Here is an 18,136-nt window from a genome sequence, read left to right as displayed (position 1 = left end):
ACCTGCAATCCCTCTTGCAATCGAATGCAGGTGGGGAGAGCACACATGTCACCTGAAAAGGACCCGCCACATATGCAATTTGCGCAATTTTGCAGCCCCAGTGAACAGATATCGGCAATGTCCCGGACTCTGGAGAACCCCCCAAGCCCAAAATCCTTGCCCCATGGCAAAATCCTTGTCCATTGAGAACCTTTGATTGGTTACCAATATTTTAATTATGCGGCCAGCCAGGTCCTGCTGCCGGGAAATTGGTTTGACAATCCCGAAAGTGGGCGAGTGTGAGTGTGGCAAATAGAAGAAGCTAATGCTCATTCAAAGGGTTTATAGTGGGGAAATGTCAAGAAAATGTGGGAAAAGTGGGTGCTTGAATTTACAAAATTTTAGCTGTAAAATGAGATTTTTATTTATTATATTTTTGGAATTTAAATATAGATTTTTTGATATTTAAAATATTTTCTAGATAATATATTTTTTTAATTTATTATAGATTGAAATATATTAAGGAAATAGGTTCTTAATTGTTATTCAATTCACAAATTTTAGCTGTTAGGAATTTTAGGAATTTCTTTTAAACACTTTTTAAAAGTTACAAGAGCTTTTTATTCTGTTTTGTACTTCTTTTATAAATTAAATAAATAATAATTAAATTTTTAAATACTTTTATTAAAGTTAAAAGGGACTTTTGTTATATTTAGCATTATTGTAGTTAAAAAAAGATTTTAAATATTGAAAATATAATCTAAAAAATATCTGAAATTAATTATTAATATTTTAAAATTAAAAGCTATTAAGAAAATAGTATTTATAGATAATACCTTCTTGTAGGTATTTAAAATATATAAATAAGTGTATTTAATATTACAATCTATTAAGAAAATATCTTTTTAATTTTTATAAAATAAACTAACTTTAGCTGTTAATTTTTCAGACTCTTTACAAGAGATTGTTTTCGTATTTTGTATTTTTTTTTAGATAAAAAAGGATTTAATATATTTAAAATATTATCTAAAAAGTAAATAAATGTAAAACATTTATTTTACATTAAAATCTATTAAGAAAACAGCTTAATTTACCCAAAATTTAATTATAGATAATACCTTCTGGTAGGTAATAGTACCCTCCCTTCCCCCTAATCCCTTGACTTGACCTCATCATCGCTCAATTTCGTTTGGCCAACAAGTTGATAGTTCGATAAATCAAATGCGTTTCCCACCAACTGGACAAGTGGGCGTGGCCTGGCCACTCCCTCTGCTTTGCTGGCATCTTCGGTCTCGGCCCATAAATATCCTTGGACTCACCCCTTGCCGGGCATCCTGTCCTGCAGCCTGCATCCAGGATAATAATAAATTTTCAATCAGCAAATTGATGTCGTGATTCGCAGCGTATTGGAATCGAAGTTGAAATGGGAAAATCGGGCTAGTGGGGGGGGGGGGAAATGGGAAAATCATGGGGGGGAATGGGAATGGTCAAGTAATCATTTAGCGGCAGATTGTCCAAGCTGTTATCTATATTAAAGTAGTTGGCATTATCCGCAGCTAAAAGAGGGATGATCAAGTTAAACTCACATTTTGGGCTGAAAATTAAATCACATTTAAGGATATATTTTATATATTTTAACTTTAGATTTATTCAAGACTTTTTTTGTTTTAGATTTGGTAAAGAAAAGCTTAAAAACTTTTAGAGAATATTAAAGTTGTTGGGAAAAAGGAAAGTTAACAACGAATTTACTAGAACTTCCTAAATTTAAAAAGTAAAATATAAAAAATATAAAATAATAATAAAATATAGTAAAAATAAAACCCTGAAAACCTTAAAAAAAACTAACCAAAAATATACTCAAGTCCCCAGAAAACCCCACAATTTCTGTTTTCCTTTTGTCGTCCCAAAATAAGCCCAGTCATTGGAAATATTTGTAGGAACCATAGCCCAGGTCAGGGAAATTGGGGGAAAAGTGGATTTTCCGATCCATATCGGAACTCGGTTAGGAGCGAATTTCCGTTTTGGCAATTTATGCCATTTCCCACCTTGATTTCCGCACTCAAAGTGGACGAGACGCGAGGCCCTACCGAATTTCCCAGACCCAAGCCCAGAGTCCCGCTTTTCCGGTTACCAATTTTCTGTGTGTTCTCCTGGTATCATAATGACGATTCAATCTCTGGATGATGGGATGTGGATGTTGCTTCTGCCAAGGGGAGGGAGGGGGTCTCCAAATTGCAAAATGATATAATTCAATGAGAGTTGATTAAATTATCAGAGGCAGCATCAGAGCCCAGCCTAAAGCCCCTCTTTCTGTAGGTAGCTTTCGGTGCTGGCTGAGCGGACGTTGCTGTTGATGTTGCTGCTATGCACTGGGAGAAAAAGTGGGGGACATTTTCATATAATTAATGTTTATATTATTATATAATTTATTAATATATTATATTTTGGTTTTATATTATTTTTAAAAATGTGAAAAAATTAAATAAATAATTAAAAATTATCTTAAAAATTTTTTAAAATTTTGTAAATTTAATTTCCAACATATAGATCTCCTTCTTAATTTTAAAAATTTATTCTTATTGATATGTTAATCATCAAAAGCTAAGAAAATACCTAAACCTTTGATTATATTAATTTTTATTATTACAAAAACATAAAAAAATTAAATTAGTAATTAAAAGTAATCTTAAAAAATATTTAACAATTTTTTTAATTTTAATTTCCCCACAAAGGTTCGCTTTAAACCCCTAATTTCTCTCACTGTTGTTGCAATGTTGCTGTTGCCTGTGTGCCTTGTTAATGAAATTTTCCGCTCCTTTGGCAGAGGCTCCCGGCAACTCTCTCATCTCCCTGTGTGTGTGTGTGTGTGTGTGCCACGGCTGGTGCTGCTATTTATTATTGCAAAATGTTGCTGTTGCCGTTGCCGGTGTGTTGCTACCTTTTGTCTGTTGTTGCAGCTGATGATGGTGACGTTGACGTTGCATGATGAAATAACAAACCGGATTAATTTGATTTTGTAGCCAGGATGAGAGCAGGTTGTAGCCCAGGTTGTAGTCTAGGTTGTGTTTGCCTGGTTGCTCTTTGCCAGGACCTTACATCTTACATCTTCCAAGGATCCTGGCGGCAAATGCAAATTAATTTGACATCAGTTGGCATTGGCGGGTAATTTCAGCTCGGCAGGACCTTATCTTGGCCAGGATTTTGTTTTCCACGCCTGAGCAATCGCTGAGTCACACCTAAGACAGTGCGGGACAAAAGGTATACAATATTTATAGAAAATATTTAAATTTTTAGAAAATATTTAAGCTAGGGATTATTATAAGCTGATTTTCATTAAAAATTTTTTTATATTTTTAATAATATTATATTTAAAAAAAAATATATATAATCTATACATGTCATTGCCGACACGCACTGTACCCAGACTGGCGGCACTTTGCCAACAAAAAGAAACCCAAAATTTTCCCAGCAAGTTGTAAATTTCCTGGGCTGCAACGAGGCATAGCCCTCTGAGTGGCTCTTCCTGCCTGCTGACTTTTGCCAAAAATATATTAAATAATATATGTATATATAGTGATATATACATATATATATACCTACCTCTGCCAATTTCTCATGCGAGAGCAGCATTTCCAGATTTATGACTTGGCTCTCCTGGTGGGGCATCCACGAACGGCTGACAACTCACTTTGTCTTTGTATAATTTTTGCCTTGCCACGCCCAGTTGCCCACGATTTGTTGCGATTTAAGGCCTTACTCCTTTTAAATTCAATATCCTTAGAGGAATTTAAGGAGAAATGTCGCCACCCCTTTTAACCCTCTGATTTTTCAACTTTTAGCCGCTTTGCATATTTCGGTTTTTTTTTTTTTATTATAGAATTCGCATTCTAAAGCTGCCGGAGAAAGCAGCCACTTCAGTTGCTTTTGCTGGTGTCCTGGCCAAAGGACCCGTGTCCGTGTTCGTCCCCCTTGTGTGCGCACATGACTAATAGCAGAACTAAACGATTTGATGGACCAGAAAAATGATGACTTCTTTCTCAGTGCACGAGGGGGTGTTGAGGCTTCTGATTTCGAGTTTCGAGGGGGTGGCTCTTGGTAAATCCTTTTTGGCCGTGCGTGTGCGTGTGTGTGTGTGGCAAATCCTTTTATTGTGACAGTTGTTGTTGTCGTCCGTGCAGGCTGCTGCCTTTTGTGATCAACATTTAATGTTTTCATATTATCATCCTCGTTGCCGCCGGAGAATCGGTTTAATGTCTCGGAAGATAATCTAATTTGGTCACTTATATGCGAATATGTATATCATTTGCCATTATGTGTGTGTGTGTGTGTGCGGAGGAGGCAGCCATGGGCGTCACATCTCTGTATTAAGGTTTATATTAATTATAATTCATATATTTATAAATATAAATATTAAATATTTGTCATATTTTATATTATTTTGTTATTTATTTTAGGTATTTTCTTATGAGGGAATATTTTAGGTATTGCTGAGGATTTCAATTATAGAGCATTAGATCTCAATTTCAGTTTTAAATATATATTTTTATAACATTTTTATTATTTCTGTTTATTATATTTAATGTTTACTTATATTAGAAACATTTTTAAATTAATTTCTTATCAATAAAAATAACTGTGTTTATTATTTTTTATTTAAATTTTATTTTTTCTTTTAAATTTTTATATTTCCAGTTGTTATCACCTCTTTTTCACCCATTTTCCTTCTCAAATCTATATTTTTATACCCTATAATTTCAGTCAGAAGCCTGCAAAGCAATGATGGAGTCATTTCCGACCCTATAAATCATATATATTCTTTATCAGCATCGACAGACGAATCGATCTAGCCATGTCAGCAAGAAAATTTTTTTTTTCAATTTTTTGAAAATTTTATAAGGGGTTACATCGTTAAATTTTTCAAAAATAAATTAATTTTTTAAGAATTTTAATGAAGTATGCAGATTTGTTAATCTTCTAAAAACTAACTTTGAGCAGTTTTCCAAATTGAAATTAAGGCCTTTTTGGCGGAGTTATGATTTTTTTAAGATTTAAATTTCAAAAAAATTTTATTTATTTTTTTTATTTATTTAATTTATTTTTTAAAATTTATTTATTTAATTTTTTTTAATTATTTATTTATTTATAATTTTTAGATTGCAAACTCGAAACTTCAACTTCCCAAAGCTAGGTTCTTCCTTGTTTAAATTAATTCCAATTTTAAAACCCCTCTTAAAACCCCTTTTCTAAGCCCCTGTTTGCTCCCCTTTTGAGCCCGAGAGTGTGTGTGTCCCATGTCCATGTCTCTGGACCACTTGAAAGGTTTATGGGGTCGAAGTATTAGCATTTAAAAAACATTTCATTTACATTTTTTCAATTTGAATGAGTTTTTTATTTAATAATTTGCAATTTGCATAGCATTTTCCACGGGTTAGGGCTTCCACTTGATGGCCAATGGCCAGCAAGGAGGCCAGCTTCCATATGGCAGAGCATTTTGAAGGGAAACAATGAGAACAAAGACATTAATATAATTAATATATTTATTTAAATATATAATATATTTATTTAAATATATAATATATTTATTTAAATCTCTAAATAAATTTTAAATAATTTTCTCTCTCAGGTCTGGTTTCAGAATCGCCGGGCCAAGTGGCGCAAAACGGAAAAGGTCTGGGGCGGCAGCACCATAATGGCCGAATATGGTCTCTATGGGGCCATGGTGCGGCACTCCCTCCCCCTGCCAGACACGATCCTCAAGTCGGCCAAGGACAATGACGCGGTGGCACCCTGGCTACTAGGTATGGAGCAGAAATGTAAATGCAACAATCATATCGAAACTCTATCGAAACTATGAACCCATTATAACCATCCATACTCTAGATATGAGGTAGAACAAAATATATTAAAATATTAAATATTAAAAAATTAAATAGAAAAATCTCTAGAGAGAAATAAGCAAGGTTCAAAATAGGTTTGACTTCTAATTTAAAATTGTTTACAAAAATTCAGAACTAGCTCTCGAGAGATCTTTTAATACTAGAATTCTTCCATTTTAAATTATAATTTTAATTATATTTTAAAGAGTATATATTTAAAACTCAACAAAGGCTAGCCAGGATCTTCCTATCCCATTTCCCGTTCTGTGTGAAATATCTGCAAACTTCGAAGGAGCGTATAATTAAATTTCGAGCCACACAAAGGACACCAGTTCGGGGATTATAAAACGATATAGGGATATATTCTCTATAGGAAAAGTGGGGGATGGAAAGGGAAAATTGTGAGCATATTTGGCGGGCATGTCGAACGACGCTTTTCCAGGGCTGTCCTGTCATATGTTGCGCACATTTCCCGGGAATGACTTTGCGGATTAACGGAACAAGTGCCGTGGTGGTGGCTTCCTTTTATTTGTTAATAATCGCTTAATAAATGCAAAATGCACACGACTGGGGTGTTGAGCAGTCGAGTTCCCAATGAATTCCCGTTTTATTTGACATTTATCGCTTATCTATTCCCATTGTGCGGTGGCCTTGAAGGGGGTGCTTCTGCTTGGCGGAATTCCTTGCTGGTTTAAAATTCCCAAGTAGCCTTAGCTGTGGGGGGGAGGGGTAAGGACTTGGCCATAGTTAATCCTGGCAGTTTTTAATTAAGTCGATATGTCAAATTAGTTGGCAATTGATGGGGCAGTGGGATATGATTAACACCAGAGAGGAAGGGGGAATAATCTTCCCTGGACAGTTAATAATTGACCTGATTTTTCGTTTATAATTGTGAGGATTTCAAGGATTTTCCCAAGCAAACTCTTTACCCTAAAATATTAAAAATTTCCTTAAAAACTTTACTAATTTCCCCTTAAATTATACATTTTCCTACCCCCCCGCAGGCATGCACCGCAAATCGATTGAGGCCCAGTCGGCGCTCAAGGACGATTCGGGTGTTAGCGACCATGAGGACTCGGCTGGCTCCAAGTCTGCCCATTCCGAGGATCTATCGCGATCTCTAAACCATTCACGTGCCCTGAGCTCCTCCACCGAATCCCTGAACGTGGTGAGTCCAGCGCCCAGCAGCTGCACCACCTCCGCCTCCGCCTCGGCCTCGACCTCGGCCCCGCCCACAGCCACCACAACGCCCACTGGCGTGACCACCAATTCGGGCAGCTCGGGTAGTCCCCACATTGAGCTAAGCTCCCCCTCGCCGCAGCAGCAGCAGTCACTGCAACTGCAGCAGCAGCAGCATCTCTATGGAGGAGGAGGCCCGCCCCCGCCCAGCTATCATCCCCTGCTTGATGCGGCCAATGCAGCGGGTGCTGGGGCAGCGGCCTCTAGCAAGGATTTTCATTTGATTATGAACACGGCAGTGGCAGCGGCAGCAGCTGCAGCCGCCCAACAGCAACATCAGCAGCAACAGCAACAGCAGCAGCAGCAGCACCAGCAAACGCAGCAGCAGCAACAACAGGTGACACATCACCTGGCTGCTGCACTCATGGAGCACGATCCGGATGCTTTTAGGTGGGTTTTTAGTTGGAGAAATAATAAAATGTAAAAATATAAAATATAAAATATAATTTGTCACAGGAACAACTCCATTGCCTGCTTGAGGGCCAAGGCGCAGGAGCATCAGGCTCGCCTTCTGAACAACGGCGGTCTCTTTTTGCAGGTGCGAAGCTTTGCCCAGGCTCAGGCCCAGGCTCAGGCCCAGGCTCAGGCCCAGGCTCAGGTGCAGGTTCAAATGCAGGCCCAGTCCCAGGCCCATGTGATGCCCAGTGATATGCTCAAGCTCCATGAGGAGCACAACAACAACAACAACAGCCAGATACCGCACACCCTACCCAATCCCCACCTCAACATCAAGATGGAGCTCACAGGGGGAGGAGGTGGAGGCAGCAGCAGCGGAGGAGGAGGAGGAGTAGGAGGAGTAGGAGCCCTGAAGAAGTGCGAGGAAATCTGAGTTGGAAAACACCCCAAAAACCAAACCAAAAAAGCCACAACCTTTTTTTTACTAGCCCTAAGCCCAGTGCATTGTCTGTAATCGAATATTTTAAAGATATATATACGCCTAAGTTTATTTTAGCTGTATAAAAAACTGAAACGTAATATTTTTAATAAATATACTCACTTCAAAATATATATTTAATATTTTTAATATATTTTATGTAAGGTTTTAAGCTTATTTTTGTAATTAAATATTTGTTATTTAATGTTTTAATCTTATTTTTGTAATTTAATATTTTTTATTTATTTTTTTTAAACTTATTTTTGTAATTTGTATAGAATTTTAAACCTTAATTATTACATTTATTTTTAATATATTTTATTTAATGTTTCAGCTTATTTTTGTAATTTTTATAAAATTTTAAACCTTAAAGGATTTTATATTTTACAGAATTTAGATTTTACAGATTTTTACTTGAGCGTGACGCCACCTGTTAGGATTTTGCCATGAATATAACAGTACTTTCTTTTCTTTACTTTCTTTTTTACAGAAATTGTTATACATTAATAATTTACTTTCTTTTCTTTACTTTCTTTTTTGCAGAAATTGTTATACAAAATTGTTATACAAAACCAAAATCCGTGATATAGGAGGCGCTATTTACTATTTATAGCAAGCAGGCAAAGCAGTTCTCTTGTGAAAACTGTACAAGCAGTGCATCCATAACCGTTTAATGTCGATAAGGTAGTGTATACACTCGAATACAAGCAGTTCGCACAGAGGGCGGGTGTGGTTCAGTGGGTTAAGTTGTCTGTCAGGCACAGAGTTTTGCAACGCGAGTTCGAATCCCCCTAAAAATTCTTTAAAATAATATTTCTACATAAATTTCATTATTCAATTTCCGTTCGCCACGCGCTTTTGTCTCATTTCTTTGGCAATAAGTGTGCTAAAAACTACGAAAGGAAAGATTAAATCTCTGAAGGAAGCTGATTGGTCGTCGAATTTGATTTCTAGACCTTCAGTGCCAATTGATGAGAGACATTTTCAATCAATATTTTTGATTTTTTTTAATTATTATTAATAATTATTAATTTTAATATTGAACCAAGGCAACAAATTCAAATAATTAGAATTTATTTTAGCAAATAAATGTAACTTGTAATGTAATTTTTATGCATTTTTAATATTTCTCTTTATTTTTAGTAAATATTTATATATATTATAATTTTATTTTTAATATTTATATATTATATTCTTTTATTTTTATATGAATATTCTACATTATTTAGGAAAACTTTCTAAATTTTTAGGAGCATGGATCTAAAAGTAAGCGCTTATTTTAAATAAAACAAAATATAATATATTTAAAATGATGTTTTAAATATATTAAATTTTATATAATCTTCGTTCGCCAGTTACGGTCTTCGGGGAATTAGAATTGAATTTAAAGCTTTTTTTCTCGTAGTTATAAATTTTTAAAAATTAGTTTTTTGCCCAAAAATATATAAGGCAATTTCTGGATTTTATATACTATTAGCAAAATTGAAATTAATTATTTTTCACTTGGTTATAATATTTTTAAGCTTTTAAACTCTTTTTATTATTCCACGAATCTAATATAAAAGCCATTATTTGGCTTTAATCAGCTTGTTTATTTAATTTTAATTGTTATAAATGGGTGTGAATGTACATTCAAACATCTGTGCACACAAGCGTGTTGCATCTGTTCAAAGTTAAATCAACTGATAAAAAGGAATCCAAAATATATATTAAAATAATACCATAAATGATCTATAATATTTAATAAATAATTAAATATTTAAAAATATATATTTAAATAAAACCAGTAATCCCTAAGATTTAAGTCCCAACTGAAGAAAATCCCTCTTCGATTTCTCACCACTTATTGAATTATTAAAGAAAATTCCTCAGTTATTTCCTTTTTAACGGCTGAAAGGACTTGCGACGCCTAGAGACTTTTTCTTAATAAATTAATTTCGATTTTTAAATGGCAACAAAAATGGAGAAAATGCGAACTGGCATCCCCATTGTTTTCCATTCCGCTCCAAATTAGCCGCCAAGGGGGAAAGGGGAAGGACAAAGGATGTGCGACAATTACAGGCTCCGAAGATAAAATGCGGATGCCGAAAATTAAAAGTAAAAGCCAGGCAGCAGCAACAAGGGGAAAAACAGGGGGAAAACACCCAAAAAAATAACAGCAACAACCGATGAAAGATGAAGGCGGCCGAGTAAATGGCCAAAGATGCCTTCATGCCATCATTTATTTTGGCCGCATTAGCATCCCGAAACGTTTGCATAGCTGCGGTCCGGGCCCAGGGTGGGTTAAGTGGGCAGCAGGGGGTTAAGGAGCGGGCGTAGGCCCGCATTTCAACGCGTCATTTGGCCACCGCAACGTTTTGGGAACCGCGTCCGGAACCGGGACCGAGCCGGGAACCACTGCCACCGCTGGCTGAATGGATTGGAATGAAGTGGAAGTGGATTGGATGGGAATGCCAACAAAGGCACTGAGAGAAAAGTAGATTTAATTGGTGCGAATAATGTGTGTGATTTTATTTTTTAATTTAAAAAAATAATATAGAGATAGAGGAGTTTTTTCTGGTATATAAAAAGTTATTCAAAGGAAGATCAGTTGTTATATTAATATTTAAAATTTATATTTAAAATATTTATATTTAAAATATTATGTTTTAATAAAATCAAAAGCCGCTAAAACTACAAAAATTTAGCTTTTTAAAAATATATTTAAAAATAGATTAAACAAGAAAGAAAGCTAACTTTGGCCAGCCAAAGTAACAATTAAAATATATCATAACTATGCCAAAAATGCATTAATTTCGATTCGGAAAGCAGTTTTGTGTTAGTTTTTATTAATTTAAAAAAACTGCATACCAAATTTAAAATTTTAAGAAATCAAAATTTTTCGCCATTTTTGCAAATTTTAATGATGTAACCCCTTATCACATTCCGCAAAAATGGCTCAAAATTTGATTTCCCTCAAACATGGCTTAAACGATTCGCATTTTAATGCTGATCAAGAATATATATGGTTTATGGGGTCGGAAATGACTCCTTCACTTAAAAAAATATTATTTTGTATTATAAAATCTGATTTTTTTCACTGCGTTGCAAACTTCTGACTGAAATTATAATACCCTGCAAGGGTATAAAAATGTATTTCCCAAAGACCTTTTCCGTGATATTTCATTAGATTTATCCATAATTATTTTCTATATATTTTAAATTCTTTTTTTTTTGGCCGAGTTATGATTTTTTTAGAATTTTATTTGTCCCAAAAAAAAAAATGATACCCATTTTTGTTTTATTTTTGGAAAATGTTTCTCAAATTGCAATTGATTTTTGGTATTAAATTAAGTATCCAGATTTGTTTTTAAATATTTAAAATTAAAAAAACATTCTGTTGGGCAGAGTAATGATTTTTTTAGAATTTAGTTTGTCCAAAAAAAAAAAAATTTTTCCCTTTTTTTAAATTTTAAAAATGTTCTCATATTTTAAGTGATCTTTGACGTTCAATAAAATAATGCAGATTTTTTTTTTAAATTAGATTTTATTTTTTTAGAATTTTATTTGTCCCAAAAAACAATGTTACCCGTTTATTTTTGAAATTTTTCTCTCAGTGCCTGCAGCAAGCCAGATAAATTGCACGACTAACTGCGGCCTGACTTTGATTAAATGCGCGTTTGATTTGAAAATGATTTCATTAATTAAGGATGGGCCACCTTTTCGCTCGGCGCATACCCTCCGCTCCAGGAAAGCCAGGCACAGTCACTGGCACAGGCACTCCCCCACTTAATTGCAAATTATATTCGGGCTAAAAGCTATCATCTGGCCCCCGCCGAATCGGACACAGAACCGGGTGCCCCCGTTGGCTATTATGGCCTTTGAGGACTTTATTCATTGATGTTTTATCGCAGATCTGTCGACAGCTAATTAGAGAGGCCCGGGGAAAAAGTTATGATTGGTTTGCCATGGAAATTTCTTATTTCTTTAGGCTTTGCATTTTTTCATTTTCATTTCACATTTTCCATTTGCCATATTCCCATTTTCCCCCTTGAACTGTGAAGCAGCTTATTAGGGAGTTTTCTTTAAAATTTGTCATGTTTTTTTTTTTGGCATTTTCCAACAGCTGCCGCGGCTGACATAAATCATTTGCTGGCAGGAAGTCCAGTTGAGCGAAAAGGAAAATGTTCAGGAAAAATGTTGAGAAAATGTCCAGAAAATGTTTAGAAAAATTCAATAAGGACCTGGTCCACACGATTGCATTTCAATCACTCAAGGATCGAAGGAGAGCGCCGAGCTGGGGACTAACTGGCAAACAAGACTAATTAATTTCACTTTACGTGACCTGCCTGGCCAAGGACCTTGGCCGAAAGGGGGGCACAATTATGGCACATTATGTATGGGTAAAAGTGCTAAGAGCCTGCCAGCACAGAAATAATTAAACGGCCATTTAGCAAAAGGGACGAGTACAAAAAAGAAAAAAATAATAATGTAACAAGTACACTCTCCTACGTAAAGTCGTTGGTAATAATTGCTTTTCCCTGGAAAAACTTCTCTAAATTAAGTTATTCGAAGGAAATATATAAAAATAATATTAGAAATATAAAATATTAAGTTTCTATAATTTTCTAAAATTTGTAATAATATTTTTTCAACATTATCTTCATATTTTTTAATATAATATTTTTTTTATGTTCTCTTTTGCAGGTTTCCTGGGCATAAAATCCATGAATATATTGCGCCCTTCATTACACCGCTTAATGTACTTGGCGGAAAAGCTGAAAATTTGCTTACACACACCTGGAAACACATACACACACACACACAGACAACAAAGTATGAATAAATCGTGCCAGAAATAGACAAGAATCGGGGCGAAAACTTCATCAAAACTGGCAACAAAAGTAATAATAATGAGGCGCCTGGCACAGAAAATACCAACAAAAGGCCGTCCGTGTCGAAGGTGAGAGAAAAACCCCAAGGTGAGTGGGTGGTGGGTGGTGGTGGGTTGAAAAGATTTGAAAAGCCAACAATGGCAACACAGCTTACAAACCAAAACAGTAACACAAACACACAGGGGAGCACAGAGACCAGATAAGGGAGCCTTTCCTATGCTCCCCAGGATGCCTGTTTATACACAATTTTAAGGCGGACAAAGGTGAGAGAAGGGTGGGTGAGGAGGGGATAGTATAAAGTGCCCATATCTCCCAGGGAAGCCGGAAGGGTTAGCTCTGTCTCTCCGAGGTTGATGCCAGGCCAGATTTGTGTTTGCAACTATTGCCCAGAGCTTAAGCCAAATTGTTTGATAATAATAATAAACAAAAGGGGTTTTCTGGTTATATTTTTCTTGAGGATAAAAACTATCAGGATTTTAAGTTAAATAATGAAAGCGTTAGAGATATTTTTATAGGGTTCCGAATTAATTAAGCTTATTTGTGTCTCTGAAACTTCCCCCACCAACAAAGCATAAAACATACATTTGTATATCTTTTCGATTTATTTGAAATATATAAAAAAAACTACCTTGTGTGTTTTTATTTATAAACTTAACAATGTACAAACTAAATTATTAGATAAATTAAATCTTGCCGAAAATACGCAGTTTTCTTGTGACAAATAGCTAAAGCTACAAAGTTACTTAACCAAAGTAAAAAAAAAAGATGTATATCTATACTATATATATGTTTGTGTTCACGCTTTGTTAACCAGTTATCGGGGGGGAGAGGAGATGGAGGCCGAATACAATGGGAATTATCTCTTTGGCATTTACTCTCTCTCTCTCTGCTCTCTCTGCTCTCAGTGCTCTCTGCCAGCTGTGTAGCTCCTTCACTTCTTGACCTATATCTAGCGACTATTAGATAATACATCCCATAACTGTCCAGCAACGAAAGGCTTTTCCACATTTATGCATTTTCCCATTTTCAGACTTTGATATTTACGCCAACGAACAGCACTCTCTCTCTCTCTCTCTCAGTTAATTGAACTCCCAGATACTTAGATACTCGTTCTGGCAGATACCAGCGTTCTCTCAGATACCAGCATTCTCTCAGCTACTCTCGCTCTCTCTGGTATACTGAGAGAGCTGCTTGTAGTCACTTAGTTTTGCTTTAAAGCTGCGATCTGTGGTTAAATCTGGCAGCCAAAATCGGCATCTATATCGTCTGGGTGGCCACATCCCGCTGGCGGCTGCGTCTGTAGTTACCATAGGCCTCCAGGCCATTGATGCTGAAGGCAGTCAGCCCAAAGAACTGCCAAGAAGAGAGAAGAGAAATGAGAATTAGAGGGGATTTGAGGGAATTTGAGGGAATTTGAGGGAATCTAAGAGGTTCAGAGCGGAAAGAATTAGCTAGAATCCTACTCCCCAGAGCCTGGTAAGCAGCAAATTCGTAACTTGAGCTCAATAAACATCAGCACAAGTCTCAAATTGTTGTTCTCCATCGAAATTAAACAATCTAAGCTAAATATTTATCAAACGTTTGAAGTCTACAAGCCCCTTTTAATAATAAACCTCACTGAATATAGTATATTTATTCATAAATGCATCTATAGATTTATGAGCTCCCTTTTTTGGCACATTTTATGTGTGAAATTTGTTCAATTTTGGCAACTTTTAATGTGACAAATACAGGCGGGAATGTATTTGATTAATAATAAATGTCGCTTCTGTTCAAAGTTTAGTGTGTCAGCTACAAAAATATTTGTTAAGATAAAATCATTTTGCAATGGTTTAAATGAGTAATAAATATTTTAGCATAGAGATGACATTTGTTGAAAATATTTTAATTATTATGAGGAGTGCACAGAGAAATGTTTGGTATTTATAAAATATTTAATTGGATATTTTTTTAAAATATTTTTTACTTATTAAGTAAATAAGTAATTGAAAATATTTAAATTATTATGGGAGTGTAAAAAAGTATTTTGTAGTTATTAATTATATATTATGATATTTTTTTATATCTATTTAATAAATCATTTAAATTTAAATCAGAAAATATATATATATATATATATTTAAAAATATATTTTATACTTATTAAAACACAAAGTTATAAAATAAGCCCTGCAGTGCTTGTTCCCAATATAAATTTTAGTGTTTAAACCCTAATTTATGGATTTTCTTAAGTTTATTAATTTTGTAAGCAATAAGCAGCGAATAAAGGTCTTAAATATGACTATATAAAATATCTAAAAAAGGCTTTTTGCTTTTAAAAAATAAAAAAAATATATAATAAATAAAGAGGAAACCCTTTTGGTAACCAATAATTCCGAAAAATATTCTAGAATATATCTAAATAGAGTTTGCCAAACAAATACCTCACCAAACAAATGCCTCAAATGTCAATATAAATCTCCCTGCTCAACAATTGATCCCCCCAAGAAGGTAATACCATAAATCCCGACTACGTGGAATGCCTAAGGCCTAGAACCCATTCCCTAGCAAAGGCCACCCATGACTCACCGCCGCGGCCGTGTAGGCTCCAATGTCCAGGGACAGGACGAGGCCGGAGGCCGTGAAGTAGGCCAATGCCAGTGAGGCATGCACTGCCAGCGACCAGAGCGTCGGATCGCAGCGGCAAAACTGGCGCTGCCAGAGACGCAGGAGCCGGGCCAGCAGCAGGCCGGCGGTGGCCACGAATCCCAGAGACACCACCGCCAAGTAGAAGCTGCCGCGGAAGTTGCTCACGCGCACCGGCCCGCATACAATGCACAGGAATCCAATGAAGCTGCAGAGCTGTGGCCGGTAAAAAATATAGAAAATGTGAAAATGCAAAGCAAGAATAATCAGAAAGACACTCACCAGGCAGGCCAGCTTGCAGAGGCCCGGCATGCTGCGCAGATACTTGCGATCGAGGTCCTGGGTGCCCGACATCTTGGCTTGCTCAGGTGTGGCCGCAGCTCTACAGGTGCAAACAGCTGACTGTTTGGGTTCGGGGGGGTGTCCGGCGGTAAGAAGGTAACCAGGCAAAAACGGACAGCCGCTGACCCAATCTCACATTGCGCTCGCTCGCCAGCACGCACAGAACGACACTGAGGCAAAAAACTGGCGGCCACTCAGAACGCTCCCATCATCATCGCTGCGTCACACTCGATGGCCAGCAACAACTATGGCCGCACAGTGGGAGGGAACTCAGTTTTAGAGGGGATTTTTTTTTATTAAGAAGTGAGAAATAAATTGGTTTATTATTAAACTTTTTAATGATGATTAATATTAATTAAAAAAATTATTCAAAAATATTAGTAACATAAAAGTGAATTAGTTTTTCGTTTTAAAAACACTGATATATATATATATATATAGTAATTTATTAGCTTTTGTTTGTTTAAAAAAATTCTATTATATTTTATCATCCATAATTCCAAATCTTAGAAATTTTCTTAATTTTTTTTTAAATTTATTTAGCGTAAAATTAGTTCCACTTTTTGACCTGCCTTACCCCACTGTGCTTAGCCCCAGGCCGCCCCCTTGGGAGAGAGCGCGGCAGAGAGCGGGTGCTGGCGAGAGAACGAGAGAGAGAGAGCGCCTTAACACATGGCACAGTGGGGCCATATGTGGATGTGAAATGAGTTAAATTACGCCAGCCACAAAATTGGGGCCAGTCATGGGTCATTTGTTATCAGATTTTTCACTTTTGAATTGAAAACTAAATATGGTTATTTAAAAGCATATTTTTAAACGGAATAATTATGTTAATTTTATTAAATATTTTATAATGTATAATAAATAAATGCCATAATTGCTAGATTTAGAAATATATTCTAAATTTATTAAATAAATTCTAAGGTATATATGTACATACCTATATATTTTTAATATATTTTTATTTATTTTTAATATTTTTTAATATATTTTTATACATTTTAATATATTTTTAATATATTTTTATATATATTATTCTATATTTTTATATTATAATCTTAAACATATTTAAAACAACCCCTAGTTTTACGTCAAATACCTGCAGACATCACCTGTCTGTTGCCTTAATTAAGTTAATTTGAATGTGGCTCGTGTTGGTGCGAGAGTGACTTTTCCTTGTTACCTTTTTTTCTTGCTCTAACTCTCGTTTGGGGGTTGTGACATGCAATATGACTCAGAGGCCCTTGGAGATACAATATATATATATCTATTATGAAAGGTGAGCAAAGGTGCAGAAATACCATCATCTCCAGTGTGTCTTTAACCACGGTGCCTTCATGTTTCCATCTTTGTAGTATTAATGCTCCATAATGCTGGTGGCATTGTTATGTTGCACTCTTTTCAATTCCCGGTTTCAACTGATAAATCTAGTCCACCGCAGGCCACTCGATTTCGGAACTGAACCGTTATCAACGCCGTTTATCTCTATTGTTATCGCATCGGGGCTAATGCTGTGAGTAAGTAAGCACATAAATCGTCGCCCGAAACCGAAACTGAATTCGAAATGCAAATGCGAGCCTCCAAATCAAATGCAATTTCAGCGTGATTCACATGGCACATCGCACGTCAGGCCAAACTGACAAACAAACTAACTCACAAACAGTCGCAAACAATTTGGGATTTGGAGGGGCAAAAGGTGAACTTTGAATGCCCTTCTTTAAGTAGTTTTTTTTTTAGGAACTTTAAAGGGGTTTTGGATATTGAATTGGATTGGATTTGATATCAAATTATATTGGAAAGTATTTTTTAAAAATATTTAATAATATTTTAAAGGGTATTTGATATCATTTCATAGCAGAAAAATATTAAAAGACATTTTTTAAATGGTATTTGATATTATTTCTTTTCAGAAAGTATCTCTAAAATATATTAAAATACATTTTTAAATGGTATTTAGTTTTATTTCATTTCAGAAAAATATTAAAATAAATTTCTTAAGGAGGAAAATATCAATATTTGATGGTATGTAAACTTATTTTTATTATATATTTATATTTTTTATTTATTAGAGTTTTTATATTATTAGAGTTATTATATATTTATTATTATTATACATTTATTTTTTTTATATATTTACTATTATATTTCTATTAATCACCGAAAAATATTATATATTTAAAACCAACCCCCTTGTCAATTCGCAACTACCCCTCTGCTCGCTTAGAGCAAAAGACAAAACATTCCGACACGACGTCAAATTGAGTTATATTAATTGACTCATATTCAGGCAAGATGGTTCATTTGCCGAATGGAGCTCTGGGTGGACCC

At 35.2% G+C, this 18,136-nt stretch overlaps 2 protein-coding genes across 2 annotated transcripts in view; one reads left to right on the top strand and one right to left on the bottom strand.

Annotated features, from left to right (window-relative positions):
- Positions 1–7,923, top strand: part of Vsx2 (Visual system homeobox 2) — a 43,730-nt gene extending 35,807 nt beyond the window's left edge. Inside the window, exons 4-6 of the mRNA XM_017168636.3 lie at positions 5,603–5,777; positions 6,860–7,484; positions 7,551–7,923. Coding sequence (XP_017024125.2) covers positions 5,603–5,777; positions 6,860–7,484; positions 7,551–7,923 — 1,173 coding nt within the window. The remainder of the gene's footprint in view (positions 1–5,602; positions 5,778–6,859; positions 7,485–7,550) is intronic.
- A 5,526-nt stretch (positions 7,924–13,449) lies between these two features.
- On the bottom strand, positions 13,450–15,971 carry LOC108076007 (uncharacterized). Its single transcript, XM_017168662.3, has 3 exons — positions 15,749–15,971; positions 15,410–15,682; positions 13,450–14,195 (listed from the first exon to the last, which is right to left on the bottom strand). Exons 1-3 carry the CDS (start codon positions 15,818–15,820, stop codon positions 14,100–14,102), a joined length of 441 nt encoding a protein of 146 aa, XP_017024151.1. The 5' UTR covers positions 15,821–15,971; the 3' UTR covers positions 13,450–14,099.
- Between the last annotated feature and the right edge of the window lie 2,165 nt (positions 15,972–18,136).

This window comes from Drosophila kikkawai, chromosome X, assembly GCF_030179895.1.
Source record: "Drosophila kikkawai strain 14028-0561.14 chromosome X, DkikHiC1v2, whole genome shotgun sequence".
Lineage (NCBI taxonomy): Eukaryota > Metazoa > Arthropoda > Insecta > Diptera > Drosophilidae > Drosophila > Drosophila kikkawai.
Note: the sequence above shows the minus strand (reverse complement) of the source record. Positions and strands in the feature narration are given on the sequence as shown.